The sequence below is a fragment of the Hermetia illucens genome, chromosome 4, assembly GCF_905115235.1.
Source record: "Hermetia illucens chromosome 4, iHerIll2.2.curated.20191125, whole genome shotgun sequence".
Lineage (NCBI taxonomy): Eukaryota > Metazoa > Arthropoda > Insecta > Diptera > Stratiomyidae > Hermetia > Hermetia illucens.
In genome coordinates this window covers 46,250,309-46,267,621 of record NC_051852.1, presented here as the reverse complement: position 1 = coordinate 46,267,621, position 17,313 = coordinate 46,250,309, and the positions used below count along the sequence as shown (strand labels likewise).

General features: G+C 42.1%; 1 protein-coding gene across 8 annotated transcripts in view; it reads right to left on the bottom strand.

Moving 5' to 3' along the window:
• Positions 1 to 8,489: 8,489 nt before the first annotated feature.
• LOC119655696 (ras GTPase-activating protein raskol) overlaps positions 8,490 to 17,313 on the bottom strand; it is a 426,106-nt gene continuing 417,282 nt past the window's right edge. For all 8 annotated transcript variants that reach the window (XM_038061704.1, XM_038061707.1, XM_038061705.1 and 5 more), the window contains 4 exons: positions 16,502 to 16,629; positions 13,045 to 16,308; positions 10,367 to 10,589; positions 8,490 to 10,298 (listed from right to left, as the gene is read on the bottom strand). In XM_038061704.1, the coding sequence (XP_037917632.1) occupies positions 10,088 to 10,298; positions 10,367 to 10,589; positions 13,045 to 16,308; positions 16,502 to 16,629 (3,826 nt within the window). In that variant the 3' untranslated portion in view covers positions 8,490 to 10,087. The remainder of the gene's footprint in view (positions 10,299 to 10,366; positions 10,590 to 13,044; positions 16,309 to 16,501; positions 16,630 to 17,313) is intronic.

Below are 17,313 nucleotides of genomic sequence, written 5' to 3'. Positions count from 1 at the left end.
GCTCGGTCTTAAGTGAACAGGGTTTCCGTCGAGCCCCAATTTTTCGGGTTACCACGAGTCACCATTCGAATGAACGACCAATTGTCGTTCAGGCCTGGACTTCATTGAGTTGCTCATACAAACCCTCCGTCCCTCTGCAGCAGAAGTCTCCATTAGTGCGTAACATGGCACTATTAAGATGCCCAGGCCTCCCAGAAAATGAGGGCACCCCTAGCGTATACGGATAGCATCAATCCAATCACGAATTTATACAGAACAACGTCACAATGGGGAGCGGAATGCTTCTTAGAGTCGCATCATCTCACCTTGCTTAACACTAAAATGCCCAGCTAATATCACTATTTCATTCTCACTGAATTTGGAGGTAGCGTTTGCAAAGAAAAAAGGTCGTAGTCAAAAGATTAGTCCGCGTCGAGGCTTGGTAACCGCTTCCGAAGCATAAAGCAGGTTCGAGATTTGCAAGTTGGCAGCCGACAAATCTCTATTTTTTTCAGTCACTTTTTCGACAAGCGTTGAATGTTTTGAGTGAATTGTAAACGCCCAACTTACAGGGTAGTCACTACCTAGGTCAAACACCGCTTTCTCCACTTAATAGTAAATGCTACTAACAAGAGTGAAATTTCCTCACGTACTCCCTAAGACAGTGGGTAAAGGTGCCAGCCAGGCTAGTTAGAAAGGCTGCGTGAGTTAGAATAGGATAGAAACGCAGTCTAGTGCATTTTAAACTCAAAATTATTTTAAAAGCAGTTTTAGTATACATAAATACGGTGGGGAGCTTATCGACCGTGAGCAACATCGTTACACTAACATACGACATGTTTTCCATTTCCTATTAAAAAAAAACAAAGGAAAAAAGCTGCTTTAAAATGAAGCTTATGCAAAGATAATATTGAACTTTTTATGTAAAATATCAAAATGTTAATATTTTATTTAAATTCCATACATGTACCTACTATTATGAGGGATGATTTCAAAACCAACTTTGCCTGAATTGTACATCGTGGCGCCATCTCACATTTGAACTTGATTTGCTAATGGTTTGAGCATTATCTAGAGAATAGCAGCTTGGAAAATCCCTAGATGTCACTATTTTTGTAACTAGAAGATTTGAAAATTGCTATTAACAATATTTTTACTCTACAAAAAGTCGATTTTCAAAGCAAAGGCTATAGCCTTTGCATTTTTAAAAAATTTCCGTAAAAATTGTTTTACCAAAATTGCAGTTATTCTATTATAGGAAGCTAAACCCTTCCTAATACCTTCCTCTGAAACGATTTTACTCTTTAATTTCTAAAGAAAAGCTAAGATTTTACATTAATTATGTTGACATTACTCAACCTTCCATTTTCTCTTGAGCACTTAGAGAGCATTCAAATGAAATCTGGACCAAGTAAAATATGTATCAATTAATTAGTTTAGTAAATTAGTAAATAATTATGGAAGTGTAGCACATGTTTCATATGTGCCACTGGCACACGAAAACCCAAAACTCGTCTCCATCATACAACTCGATACTCGGATATGTTGACTCGACACAATCCCAAATAAAGAATTACATCGACCCACAGGTCATATCCCTGTTGATTAGAAGGCAGAGAACGCAAATTAAAGATTGACTAATCCCTCGCTTGTTCCATATTGTACTCTGAAATTTTTACTATGGTACACAGTTTAGTGATAATTCTAAACATAATGACAAATAATAAGATGCCCACGCTCCTTAGTAGGTCCTGAAGGATGTTGAGACTAGTTTACGTAAACCGACAACAATGACGCATAGGAGTTGATAACACGCAAGGCCCTATTTGACAGTATATACTACTAACCGCATGTTCGGTTAGAGCAATACGCTGTCCCAACGGTAGGCCAGGCAGTGAGAATAGGGGAAGACTGCAGATACAAAGACTCAATCTTCCAATATTAGGTCTATTGTATTTTCTAGAGCATAGTAGGAGTCCCCGGAGCCGTCGAGAACTCTTTGTCGAAGTCGATGGAGCGGTAAGTGCCTAGCTCTTCCAAGGTGGTAGTTAGTTGTGGGGTATATCAGAAGCCAGCCCCTTCAGGATCTTGGTCGAGCGGTGTGCATTGAACCGGTACTAGTGGACCGCGTTTCTCCGAGCACGCACTGATCCATCCATGAATTGCGGGATCAGCTAACAGTAGGTCTGGCCTCAATGAACTTGGGTAGGGGCTTTTTCCTCGAAGTTCGACCCGTTATCCCTATTGCGGCTCGCTTCCTTGCACAATGCGCTGGTAAAAACTTCAATGGAAAACAAAAGCGACATAAATGAGGAGACAGTGGGAATGGAGAAAGAGTTGGGTGTGTTTGAACGCAGCACGAAAATGCATCACTCGCCACAGCACCCAGCGAATGACACAGCAAGTGTTGAAATACCAGGCGACACATTGGGATGCTCAAAAAGGGAAAAAAGACTCGCAAAGTGATGCGGCACCTGGAACAGAGATATCAACCCAGAGAGGACCACACAGTGCTGTTGTTGCGGACAGAGGACCAGTTAGAACTGCTGAAACTGACAAGAAGGCTTCGAATATAAGCTTTGCGAAACCCGAAGAGGAAAGACTTATCAAGAAATGCGCGGCAGTTGTGAAGCACTTGCGGTCCGTGGCGCTCCTCCATAAAAACGTCAGCAAAGATGTGAGAAATGGGCTGATGGAGCTGGAGAAGCTCCTGAATTGTATTTTATACTACAGGCGGACATTGAGAGCAACAGAAGATGCGCAAAACGAGCCCCGCTGGGAAGCGCCAAACGGATCGCAGATAGGCGTTTGCAAAGCAAACTGGGGTAAAAACGAATGGAGGAAGAGGCATCTGAAGGAGACTCAGGTACTCTCCAGGCCTCAAGAGAGGGGATGAGAAGCAGCAACACCCCGTGTCGTCAGAAAAACCTCTGCCTAAAATTAAAGCGGACCCGAAAGATGGAGTACCAAAAAAAGGTGGGAAGACGAAGGAGAAGCTCTGCTTATTAAGCCAGTGGAAGACAAAACTTTTACGGAAGTCCTCAGTGAAATCCGTTATAGGATCAAGCCCGAAGATAGTGGTGCGGAAATGCCGTCCATTTGGAAAAGGGAGAGAAGAAACTATGTTTCCTAGCCTAGAACTCACATGCTCTCTGGAAATCCAAGACCGTGACTGTCCCACAGAAAAGAACCAAGTAGAAGAGGCCATCATGCGCGAATGCCCGGAGGTAACCAATGACCGGATTGGTATGCGAACTCACGAGCCCAAAAACTCGCTGTGGTGGAAGTTGCCAAGCAATACGCCAGGAAGCTTGTTAGCAGCGGAAAATCAGAATTGGTTGGGTAATATGTAGGATACCAATCCGGGCCGCCCCAATCAAATATTACCGATGTTTAGATTATGGGCACACGTGTGCAACCTGCCGGGAATCTGCCAGGAGGGTAACAGAGTTACATTGTATGCAGGAATCGTACCGCGTCTGCTGCGCACACTGCGGGCTCGGGGTAGTGTCCATCGTCAGAGCAGAACTGGAAAGAGCTAGAAGGCGGTTAACATGATTCTCATACTACAGATAAATATGCACCGGAGTGCAACCACTCACGAGTTGTTAGCGCAGTTCACTACGAAAGTCAAAGTTGAGCTAGCGCTCATCAGTGAACAGTACCGAAACAAAGACCTAGTTTCATTGTACCCCGACATATCAGGATTCATAATTTTGTACACCAGATCCATCCTAAAATTCCAGCGCCCAAGCTGCGACGAACGCGCATTCCCGATGTAGCTTTCGCATCAGAATCACTGGTGTCACTGATGGACGGGTGACGAGTTCTGAAAGACTTCTCGACAAGCGACCATCAATACATTGCCGTTTAAGTGATTGACACAAACTGTCGGAACACAAACTCGGAACTCCTTCAGTGCGTCGAACATCGCAGCAGGTGGGGCCGCGCTGGAGGGTACTCCTGGGGGTTCTGGCGGTGCAGCTGCACTGTCGCAAATTCATTAATGAACCTGATGACAACCCAGGAGGGCATCGAGATATGGCAAGCCATCTACGTATTAGTGGACGGCGGGAATTGCAGAGCTCTGGAAGGAGTGTCACAAACTTCGTCGCTTGACACAACCTCTAAACAACAGGGAAGAAGCATGTACCATAATGAGAGAGTACAGATCGGCGAAAAGATAGGGCAGGATAACTAGTGGCAACTCCACACCAAGTGAGTTAATGTGATGGTGCTATTCAAAACAAATAAAGCCAATTGACTGTCAGAATAGAAGTGGTGTATAGAATAGAAGAATATAGTTACAATTTTTCTGGTGGGTTGAACTAAGTCTATAATTTAATTTTCCCAAAAACACTGGTAAATCCAAATTCCCTTCCACAACTATTGCCGATGAATATTGTTATGTCCATGTACCAATCTCCTCTTTTAGCAATGCGATTACTATTTAACAGGCATCAAAACCACTTGGTTTTGCCCAGGGATTCCCCGGTCAAAAGGCAGTATAGGCACCAGGGCAAAACGTGAATTAGCCCCCACGATTGAGCATAAAAACTGGGAAACGTCTGCTGAATCAACACCAACAGTTCTACTACCAAACCCTATCTACATTTCCACTTCCTACAGATGGAGAGGAATGAAGGCGAGTCTCGAGCGCGGTTGAGGATTAGGTAGAGGTGACAACGCCACACGGAAAACTGAAATTATAAAGCCACGAAAGGAGTCTCGGAAAACTGAATAACGATTTGTACATTTTCTCATGGAACCTGCGCTCCCTGTACAAACCGAATGGTACTCAGAAGCTAGCCGATACTGCTGCTGTAACAGCGTTGCAAGAGATGCGCTGGACATGGACCAATTTCCTGAAGAAGAGTCACTACATCATATATTATAGTGGCCATCCAGTAAACCACGTGCTACAAGTAGGTTTCCTAGTCAGCCAAAAAGTAAAACCTACTGTTATCGGCTTCGAAAACACGAGCGAAAGGCTATCCACTCTACGTCTTCGGAGCAAGTTTAGAATTGTAAAGCTCGTTAACGTTCAGACCCCTACAGAGTGGAAGAAGCATACCTTCTACGAGGCAGTTAAGCGAACCCTGACAGCCTGTCCCAAGTATGATATCAGAATCATACTTTATTTATTTATTTAATTAACCGACAACAAACAGAGAGAATTCCAATTAATTATTGTCCTCAGGAGGAGGAGAAAGCAAAAAACTTATCCTACGTTTAAAACTACTTAAAGTAGGGAAGTTAAAAGGACCAAGCTGTTTTGCATTATAATTTCGGCAAAGCCTGGGAATCGGGCAATGAAAATAGACTTCGAGCTCCGCGAAGGGCACGTTGAAAATATCTGCGTTACGTGTGTTATAAGACGCAGGACGGCAGGTGATCTCGTCAGCGGCGGAGCAGTCCATTAGGCCCGAGGAAAGTTTAAACAATGTGCATAGATCCAGATAGGATCTACGCTGTTGTAGGAAGGGAAGGTTTAGAAAGCGGAGGCGGGAGGGGTAATCCACACGAGGGAAGCTTTTCTTAAAGAAGAGAAAATGGGTGAATTTACGTTGCACATTTTCAAGGGCAAGACAATCACAGTTACGAGTGGGTGACCAGATCACGGAGCAATACTCGAGGGTATTCCTCACAAGGGAATTGAAGAGAGCTAAGGAGGGTTGGATGGAGTCAAAATCAGAGGAGGAGCGAAGAATAAAGCCTGACAATTTTGCTGCTCGATTGATGACATCAAGACAATGGGTGTCAAAGCGGAGCTTATTGTCGAAAGTGACTCCGAGGTCTTGAGTGGAATTTAAGCAGGATAAGGAATGTCCGTTAAGCGAGTAGGAGAAAGAAGTGGGTGAAGATTTTAGGGAGTAGCACATAGAGTGACACTTTCTGACGTTTAGCGCTAAACCATTAGTCGAGCACCAACGAACCAGAGTGTCCAGGTTATTCTGAAGGGAAACACAGTCCATAGGCGACGATATAGCGGAAAACAGCTTAAGGTCGTCTGCATAGAGCAAACAGGGACAAGTAAGGAGGGAAGGAAGGTCGTTAATAAAAAATAAAAATAGCAAAGGACCCAGAATAAACCCCTGTGGGACGCCAGAAGAGGGGGAGAAGGAGCGGGAAGTACAGCCGTCAAAAGAGACACGGCAGGATCGGTTGGAAAGGTAAGAGGCGAGCCATAAAACAAGTGGTATGGGAACGTTTAGGGACGAGAGTTTGGATAGAAGTATCTTGTGATTTAGTGTCGAAGGCTTTCGCGAAGTCAGTGTAAATGGTATGCACTTCTTGCCGTGAATTTAGACATTTGGCGACAAAGTTGGTAAAGTCAAGCAGGTTGGAGGCAGTGGATCTACGTTTAACGAAGCCGTGTTGGAGATTGGAGATTTTAACAGTCAAATAGAAACGGAACAGGTTTTCAGGCGATACTTTGGGTCCCATAGCTTATATAAGGATGCCAATGATAACGGACTCCGGATTATTCAATTAGCAGTATCACATAGAATAGTTGTTGGAAGTATCTGATTTGCACGGAAAGCGTTCCACAAACATACATGAAGCTCTCCAGACGGGACCACTTTCAACCAAATTGACCCCGTGTTGATTGAACGCCGTCATCTCTCAGCCTTGATGAATGTTAGAACATATAGGGTGGCCAATATGGACTCGGATCATTACCTCGTTGGCTTAGTGCTCAGGGCTCGAATTATAACACCGCCTACAATCCCCTCTGACACTCAGGTGAGAATGAATCCACAACAAAGTCCTCCGTAACACCTCATAAAAGGAGGTGGATGCCGCAATCACGTTGCTAAGTACTATCTATAAGATATCATTCGCTATGTTGCTAAGCCGGATAGACCCATACGCCCAGAAATCATTGGCCTATACCAAAGCGGCTTCAGTCCAGGCAGATCAGCAACAGATCAGATTTTATCTCTGCGGTAAGCGATGGAAAAACTGTTGGAATATGACCGTCAGTTGCACCATCTCTTCATCAACCTATCATAGCATAGCCAGGGTAAAACTGTACACAACCATGAGAGAAATTGGTACCCCACGAAATTGATAAGACTAACTAGGCTGACCCTGACCAATGTCCGAGACCAGATAAAAGCAGCAGGATTACTCTCGAGACCATTCGACTTCAACAACGGTCTAAGGCAAGGGGATGCCCTATCATGCGTCCTCTTTAACCTGGCTCTGGAAAAAGTGATCCGCGATGCGGATGTTAATGCAAGTCTAGCCAAGTACTGGCCTATGCTGACAACATTGACATTATGGGAAGTACAACCCGATATGTAGTCTACCTTCAACCAAATCGAGCAAGCGCCGCGAGATCTTGGGCTGCACAGTAATCAGGGCAAGGCGAAGTATATGGTGGCAACGTCAGCGCCAAAAACCAACCAACGAACAACATCGAATCGCACTAGTGAAACGAGAACAATATAGATATGAGACTACAACTTTGAAAAATTTCTTCTATTTAAGGTCGAAAATCACAACCGGTAATAACTCTGACGATGAAACCCGCGCACGGTTGTTGGCAGCCAATACAGCCTATTTCAGCTTACAGAAACTGTTTCGGTCGAAACGTCTCACCAGAGAGTCAGAACTCTTACTGTACAAGGCAATGACCTTGCTAGTCCTTATTTATTTCTTGGAGACCTGGGTTTTTAACACAGAAAAATGGCGAACTTTCGGCCGCGTTTGACAGAAGAAGAATCCGAAGAATTTGGCACCCTACATGAGGATGGACGATTCCGCAGCCTCTACGACGATGAAATCTATAAGCGATACCCCAACCCTCTGGTTGCGGATAGAATCCGGCTTAACAGGTTACGGTGGGCGGGTCATCTAATCCGTATGGGTGAGGATGATCCAGCCCGGAAAGCCTATAAGGGTAATATCTATGGTAGAAATAAAAGACGTGACAGACCTTCCCTGAGATAGTGCAATGGCGTAGGTCAGGACACTTTACAGCTCTTAGGGAAAGGTGGACCTCAGCACAAAACCGGGGTGTCTGGAGTTCGTTACTAAGGCAGAGCTAGACTGGATGCCGATTGGTGCGCCGTTATTGACCATGATTTCCAAATGAACCCATGGCCTTACGTATCGAACTCGTATATGCCGCTAACAAGTTTTCGTTTCACCTTCCAATTATGGCGAAAAATTCCCTAAACCTTTGCTTCTGCAGTCCTACAATCCCAAAGTAATCAGCAGGACTTTGGATGATGTGATACTTCCGCGTTAATCTGGAGTCGAAATGCACTTTTTAATTTTTCCCTATTCGCACTGGTAATCAAAGGTGTGCGGTTTTTGCTAGCAAAGTGAATAAATCTCTGAATTTTAAGCAAAATGCCAAATTTTCTCCTGCTGTCAGTTATATGTGTCTGAATCATCATACTCACCATACCTCCTACAACTTTAAAAAACAGTTTGGACTACTAATAATGATCCGCTTGGAGGTAAGTACCAAGTTTGAACAAAAACACCTTTAATCGTTTTGATTTCAATTATCATTGAATATTGTATATATTTTTTACGTTTTCACATTTTCGTCAAGTCTCAACTACATAAGATATCCGCTTTACAAATGCACTATTTCCAATCATATCTTAGATTATTGCCAAATTGAATCAAACGAAAGCAAAAGAACGCTAGAAAAAAACGATCAATGAAGTGACTCCCACTCTTCAATGCAAAGCTTAAATGATTCATGACGGCTGGAGCTCCCATGCATAAGACCTGCTTTAGTAATCAAATAGGCTAGAAGCGTTCAGATATGCGTCAAAAACGTTGATCAGACGTAGCTTTGGTGCACGTATAATTTGTCTTTGTTAAAAACGAAATAGGTCCTAAAAACAACAATGAGCGGCAGATTACAAGTTTATTTTCGGGCAGCGATTTGTAATTCTACTTTTTTCACCGAACTTTTATTATTATCTCTAAATATAAATCTTTTTATACTCTGTTTGCATTATGTGTTTGTGCTGTTTCATTTGTGTATACTTAACGCTATTTCTCTACTGTTTATGATTATAAAATTGGAGACTTACTTGGACAAGTTTCCAACATTTAATCTTTAATTTATTCATGTAAATTTGAACAATTCTCTTACTATTTTTGGAAATTACATATGGAGGAGCAAATGATATTTACTTCTTTGGTTATTGCATTCTCTATTTGTATATAAAAATGTAGATAGTACAAAACCTTTCCTATTTTCGATATAAGAAGGAAATATGAAGATTCATAATTTGTCGAGTGGAAAACTTCTCCGTAGAGTTTGATAGAGGTAATTTTGTCGAACGGGTGCCTGAACGTGAGGAGAGGTGTCCTGAATTTTTAGAGTTTGTTAATTTCACAGCGTACCATTTATATATGTTTAAAATAAATAATTTTTGAACATATTTGTCAAATACTGATTGTACGGGGCGTCCGGGTCTGAGGCAACTACTGCGATTTAGTATTCAAAAAGCCAAACAGACTCCATTCTTGTTCTGCTTCAAAGCACGAACAATGTGGAGTTAAAGCCGTGATTCCTTATTTCCAAATCGGAAAGCAATAGAGCGATTTTCAGAAATTCAAAGGAAAATATATTAGAAACAATTCGAAAAGAAACATTTATAAATACATTTTTATAAACGAAATAATTTTATGTACAAAAAACAATACTTTGCTTTCTCTGATTTCAGATTAGAAGAACATCTTTGAAACAAATATTAATATTAAATAAATACATAGCGAAAGGAAAACTGTACAACGTCTATAAACTACATACAAACGATGGAAATCTGGTCGAATCCATCTTATTCATGCTACTCACTAAAGAACTCTTACAGACAAACGGGTTTTCATGCCCTGCTCAGCGTATTTTCACCGGCTTTTGTAACGATATTGCTATTCTCATTAAGGGCGACCAGCCATTCCACATTGAGCTGATTAAAATGAATATAAAACTCACTCTAATGGAGTATGTACTGTTAGAGCACGGGATTAACTTCGAGCGCAATGACGCTAATCCCGATTACAAATAAATTAAATGCATTCTTTTCAATGCGAGAGTGATTAATCCGCAATCGTTGGTTGCCTCTTCGATTTAACAATTGCCATTGGATTGTTGTTGGTTTTGCTGTTGCTGATTCTCGTAACGTTGTCGTAATGCAGAAAGGGCACTCAGCAAACGGTTGTTGGCTGCATCCAATGCTGCGATTTGTTGTCCCTGAGCTTCAATTACGCGTTGCTTGTGTGAAAGAGCTAATGACATTTTGAGTTGTTCACGTCGTAACTCCTCTTCCATTGTAATTAGTCTAAAAATTAGAAATAAAGTTTGTCGTGAATTAGATTCGAGAAAAAAAGAAAAGAATTTCTGGCTTACCTTTCAATTATGCTACGCATTTTTGAGTCACCTGATAAGCTAGCTGCACTTCCAGTTTTCTGTAGGGCAAACAAATCGTCATTTGAATCTCTCAATTCAGCTGCATCTTGATCCAGTTTATGGCGAAGAGAGTCCAATGAGGCTTGAAGTCGCTGAATTTCGCATTGTTCGGCCGAACGTGGTGGACGACGACGCTTACCATCTCCGACAGCGCGACCGTCAGCTGTGGAAAAAGAATATGTTATTGTATATATGTACTTCTTACTGAAACGTATTCAGTTCGCCAGAATACGTTATTAGACATTCTGCTGAGTGAGGGCAGGTTAAGAAAATCCCTTGAGAGTAAGAAGAAAAGCAGGTCACTCTGTTATTATCTCCCTCTGTTTAATAGACTTTTGTTATTTATCCATTTATTTGCAGATTGCAAAGAGATTGTTGGCAACTTCAAATATTATGAGACAGAGGAGGGGAGGATGTAAAATCCCTGTATGAATCTTAAAAACAAAGATAGCCGCGGGACAATCAAAATACGATTCGAACCCAGAGTAGCCAAACTGAGAGGCTGATGCTCTATCCCATCAACCATCGCGCCGTTAATTAATAAGGTGGAGCGAAGGCGCACAGGTACTAAAAATGCGGAGAGAGTTGGCTGGTCTACTGAAAAATTCGAAGAAACGACATTTCCATTCCTTGTGGCTTATGAGGATCATCGGGCGTACGCCCAAGCAGACTTTGCCAAAGAGAGAAGAGGAAGCTGTAACATTGGCAACTGAAGAAGGAATATCGGAATCTCTGAGGTAACCTAACACACAGCCAACGGTCCAACAGGACGTTTTCTCAATCGCTAAGGTTACTGAAGAGCATTGGAGATAAGAAAGTTCGGGAATTGAACGGAATTCCGAGCAAGGCTTCCAATTAAGTTTGCTAAGGCCATGACGAGGTGGTTGACAAGCATATTTGAATCGAGCATGGTGGAAAGAATGTTTCGTCCCCAGTGAAAGAGCCAGAAGTTAGTTCTGATATCAAAGCCCCGGAAGCCACCTGTGACATGTTTTCTTGACACCGCCCTATCTATCTTTTAGACACTATAAGATATGTGTTATAGAGGGTGATATACAACAGGCTCCTTCATCAACCTCAAATAAGATTAAGGTGAGTCTAAGGGACTTCAACATACAAAAGGGGGCTCGCAGAGGAACTACAGAGGACGCAGCATTTAACGATTGATAAACTTGCGGTTATCAAAAATGTGTATACATATAATGATGCGGACTCGACAGATCGTCAAACATTTAACCAAATTGACACGAAGCGTATATACAGGATGGGAAATTGCCTAGCCAAGCCTTGAATTCTTAAGTGACAAAAAAGATGTCGTCCGGTGGGCGAGGCAAATGCATTCTACATATCCTCGAGTAGAAGTAGTTTTCTATTGTGTAATGTGTGATGATATGATGCTGTTGACTGTAAAATTGTTTTTTTTTGTATTGTGTGCCACGTTGACTCGACGTTTGCCGGGCAACTGAAAAAATATGCAAATGAAGTGGATGAAATTGACTGACAACATTCAAATCGAGAAGGATATCCAGGAAAAAAAACTTAGAAATACAAAAATGTAACGGGGCCTATACTATTGTATGAATGAAAATAGGCTCTAATGGAGAATCTGATTTTTCAGTGTCAAACACTTCGAAAGCATACTTCGAGCACGAGGCGGACCAGGTTGAAGACTCCGGTAAAACCACGAGCTTCAATTGCAATTTACTGGAAAATACAGGGATAATGCAAGGAGGTCCAAACGAAGAAGAATGAAAAGATGCAAAACAGACAATAATTTCGATTGGAAATGATTTCAAAATACAGCATGATCATAACCAACAGGCAACGTTCTGTTAAGGATTCGTTAAAACCATGCCAATTCCACAGTTCCAAGAACGGATGCGGCAGTCGTGATGGTTGAACAGCAGTCTCTAGATCTCGTTACCTCGGGCTCAAATGCCGGTTATTTTGGATGATTATGTTGTATTCGGGCTGTCCCGATGCTGTAGGTTTATCACTTTTAGAGCAATAACTGTGATGACAATGAAACTGGAACACAGTCCCATTGAAACCTGGGACTGTGTGGATGCCCCATACACCACAAAAGAGTAAACAGGAGATACACCAGCTATCATACTCACACTACCTCATAAACTGACTGAAACCATCTGAAAATGTATTGCTGAAATGTTCGAAATAGTGACAATTTCGATGATGAAAAGTTGCTGAAGCTTCACAAATTTTTAAACACGGCGAGAAAGCATCAAAGGTTCTTCTGAATAAATAGTGGAAGATACAGAGGAATCACCAGAGATTTCAAGAGAATCTTGCCTTAAGAACCATTAAAAGGGGGGACGACGTGTTAACTACTAACTGAAATTAATAGCTTCCTCCAAGACCCAAGTAGTCTGGACCCCTCTACAGTCCTCTGCCACAAGGCAAAGCGGTTCTATTTTTTAGCAGAGTAAAAGCATCTGAGAGGGAAATTGGGACCGAAGCATCATCTGTCTATTCTTCAATGAATATCTCCACCAAAAAACAGATAAATGGTTAGCATCCGAGAACCACCACCACCACAATATTCTTGCCTTTTTTAAAAAGTAAATCGATAACAAATTTACACAGGAACGAAAACTTACCTTCAGTATCTGTCGAACTATCCGAAACAGCTGATTCCAAGCTCAATCTCCTATGCATCCTATGTCCGCCCGATACACCAACCCTAGCGTGTCCATTAAGGAATAGTCCATCCCGATTCGCCGCCATATAGGGGGCTACTGGCAAATATGAATCATTCGTATGTGAATCCTCACGTTTGTACTGCATTAATGGGTTCGTGCGTGGAACCCTGCCACTTGTGCCGCTACTACTACTTCCGCTAAGCGTTCGATGGGACAGGCAATGTTCCTTACCGACACTTCCCATATCTCCGATACCAGCCACACCTGAGGTGTTGATGAGATTCTTAAAGCTAGTTGCATTACAGTTAGTTGCAAAGTTATCGTTGCTCAAATTCTCCTCGCTACTCGAAGGTGTTAACGATGATGAAGCGGGACAAGCGGTAACCACATTTTTTCTCGAGTTGGGACTATTCCCGTTGCAAGTCGAAAACGAGGACACGTTTCTGTTATGGTGATGATGATGATGGTGGGTGTGAGGCTGTTTAAGTTGGTACATTGGATTGTGGAAAGCTAAAGCTTGTAAGGTTTCCGCCACTGCAGAATTATTGTTCTCGGCGGCTAAAGCTACATAGTTATTGTACTTGTTATTCGACTGCAATTTCGAGTTTGCATGTCGATTCGCTGCGAATGAGCTGCTCATCTTCGGGGGCATTCCATTATTATAATCGTGATGCTCCACAGAGCTGGAAGATTGCGATGGAGTATTGATACTTTGGTAACCAGAACTACATTCTCCGATTGAAATATTGCTTCCCTTTGACGTGAGATGTTCTTTGGTAGATTTACTTTTACTAGGTGGAGGGTCGTTAGCATGCTCCTCTGCATACTTGAGCAGGTCGTCCAAATCTTCAAGTTTCATTGGCATGTTGCAAGTGGAGTTCGATTGCTGAACATTTGAATTTCCCAAGAGTGGGGGTTGATTGTTGTGCGCATCACTCATACCAAGATTAATGTTGATTGTGTTCTTACTGGGCGATCGTTCGCTAAGAGCAACACTCAGTTGAGAATTAGTGGACTGAACACGGTTACGGTTAGCGAAATTGTTTGCACTTGACTTAAGCAAGGGTGTGGGACTCTTTCGAACAAATGCCGTCGCTGGTTCTATTTGGATCAAGTTTATGCCCGATTCTTCGTAGTTGTTGTTCGGTGTGCTAGAAATATGAGCATTATTTCTGGGTAAAGTACTCGCCCTCATAACACTCGGGCTCATCCGTTCCATGTTTTCTCCACTAGCGGTAGTCAGGTTTCCATTGCTAGGAAAGTAGTGGGTAGAACTGTTTGTGGTAATATAGGCCCCGCCGTTTGCATTTCTCTCAACTGTACTTGAGGCCGAAGGGGGCATGTGGATTGTTGCTGGAATCATTATACCTGTTGCACCGCCCCCATTTTGAGAGGAAGCAATCGAAGATTGAGAATGCGAATGCTGCAAGTTTCCATGCAATTGTTGTTGCGATGCACTATGGATGCTCAATTGACTGTTGTTTGATGCATTGTTCTTTTGAAGGAGAGGCGAAACCGTCGGATCGTTATATCGGAAAATGTTTTTCTCAAGTGAGGTTGGGGTCAAAACGCCTCTTATAATGCCTCGATCAGCTGAAAGCCGATTCACAATAGCCTGTTGCTGAGGAGCATAAGCAGGGTTTTGATTCTCTTGATTTTGAATGGTGTTGATTACACCATTTTCTTTGGTTTTTGTTATTTCATCCAATATAGAGTGAAGCGGATCGAGTTCCGCTTGTCGATCACTCGATAGCTTTTGTATACTTTCCGAAAGAAGTTGATGTAGGATTGACAGCTGCTTCCCTTGATCAATGTAACCTGCCCACTCCAAAATTGAATCATGATTATTGCTTTCCAATCGCGCCGAAATCTGATGAAGGAAGTCTTTCATACGTGGCGCTTCTTGTTCCAGGAAATCATTCAAAAATTCCATGAAGTTTTCTTTTCCTTGGAAACGAGTAAAATTAGCTAGTGTTTGCAAGGTTTTTGCAACCAGAGTTAGGTTTCGGGTAACTCTCGCTGAAGGTAACTCGTTGGTAATGTTAAATAGGCTGGGCGAGAGAATAGCTGGACACAAGAAGCGTAGAAAGATCGACGCCGAAATCAAATTATCAGCCATATCTTCACGATCAAGCATCTGCAGGCGTTCCCGGAAAGTTGCGAAACATTCCCGCAATTGTGGCGGGAAATTTTTATGCGATTTCGATATACTTTCCCACGTCGAATGGACGGCGTTGCGTAATGATTGTTGTTGTCTAGACAACGACCCTGTTGCCTTCAGAGGATCAACTTCACAGTCGCAATTCGACTGGATAATTTCATTTAGTGGTTCAGACAGTGTATCTTGAAGGTACTGCTCGCCGGTTAACTTCAGAAAAGCTTCCATGCTTTTCGTCGCCAAGGAGTTTCCGCGGAAGGTCAATCGTTGATCTCCTACTCTCAATAAGTCCAAAGCTACCACATCTGTTAGAAATGCTCCGGCCATGCCCTGAGCATGCATAAGAAGCACTAAAGCTTGTCCAATATCTTCTTTGGCTTTAACTCCAATCACAGGTTCTAGGATTTCGCACACCTTCTTGTAATTTTCCCTCAAATATTGCAAGAAGTCTGTGTAAATAGGCAGAGGTAAGATGTCTATACTCTGGAAGCGACATTTTATCCTCAAAGTTGGTACAACTTCCTTCGAGGAATTTCGACTTATACTGTCATGTTTTTCTGATAAGATAGGATACCAATCTTCAGAAAACAATCTCGTCGTCACCTCATGTATAGGAATTTTCACTGATCCAACCAAACTGTGTTTGTCACGTTTCTTCTTTTTCTCAATTTCTCGGAACACGTTCACTGTTATAACATTGATTTCTGGTATGTCGGGAAAATCAAAATATTCTCCCCAAAATAGAAGATCCGTCTGAAGTTTAACACTCGTCCGACCGTACAGTGTTTTATCCAAATTTATTTCGCAGAAATATTTCTTTTTTGCCGGTAAATTCTTCGCCTCGTAGATCCACATCTTGAGTGAATTGTCTGTTCTGCGAGTATGTTCAGCATTTGGTGCAATTGATTTACGGAGACTGTAGATCCAAAGGTCACGTTCCTGTCTTGATCCACAGCTGTAGTAGCGCTCCCCACGTGGACCTCCGCGAACTTGAAAGCAATGTTGACGTCCTAGTACAGACTGATGAACAGGCGCGACACCAACCGCTCCGGTGCAGGAGAGGTCTGAAACAAGAATTATATGGTTAGTCGTTGGTTCGGTTGCAACATTTCTCAGTTTGCAAAATGTTATACTTTACTGCGTCAAGCATTGCTATGGAACCAGTGAACGGAAAGGGGGTTTCAAGCAGTGCAATCGCGAATAATTTTACAATTTTGCAGCAAATTTCGAAATTATTGCAATATTTGCTATAAATACCTATTGTCGACATCACTGCGTGACTGGATAGTAAACTTTCATGTGATCTTGAGCCTCTCAAACCACCTGCTCCTCGTTTTGAACGTTCCAATTTCGTTACAGATTTTGTACGTTTCAATGGATTTGATCTAAAACGAAAACCAGAAATTCAAATTAGTTGTAATATACAAAATGCACAAAATATAGCAAGCAACAAAAGTCCATTGGCCTTGGAAACAATTTGCTAATCGTCTCTGCCATATTTAAAGCAGAAACCGGGGACAACATTGATGAACTCCAATATCATAAGATTACGAAATATTAAAAACCATCGCTAATGTACGAACTTGTGTTTATTTGCAGATCTGTATCGACAATAACTAAAGTGATTGCAACAATTCAATGCCATTCTCCGATACTAGTGAACTCAACTGCACGATTGGTTGGAGGCAAACAAAGGGTAAGAATAGGTGATAATATCAATGGAATCGAATGGCTACTGACAATTCGCAAACATGATAAAAACATGATCATTGACACTGATCTGGTCTGAAAGCGACGCGACGATAGTGACATTGGCAAATATGGTGATCGTCAGTGATGGGTTTTTTGCGAAATTTCTCTTCAAATACTGAAGAGGAAATAATGCGTCTGTTGGGTTGCGGCATGGAGACTTTGAAATTTGTTAATTATGAATATGTATGAACGGATAGATATATTTGCATTCAAATTGCATACATGTTTATTTATTGAGAATTTATGACAGTTTTAAAATTGAATTACGAAAAGATACATTTCAGATGCATCACGAATGCAGTTCACCGATAAAAGGT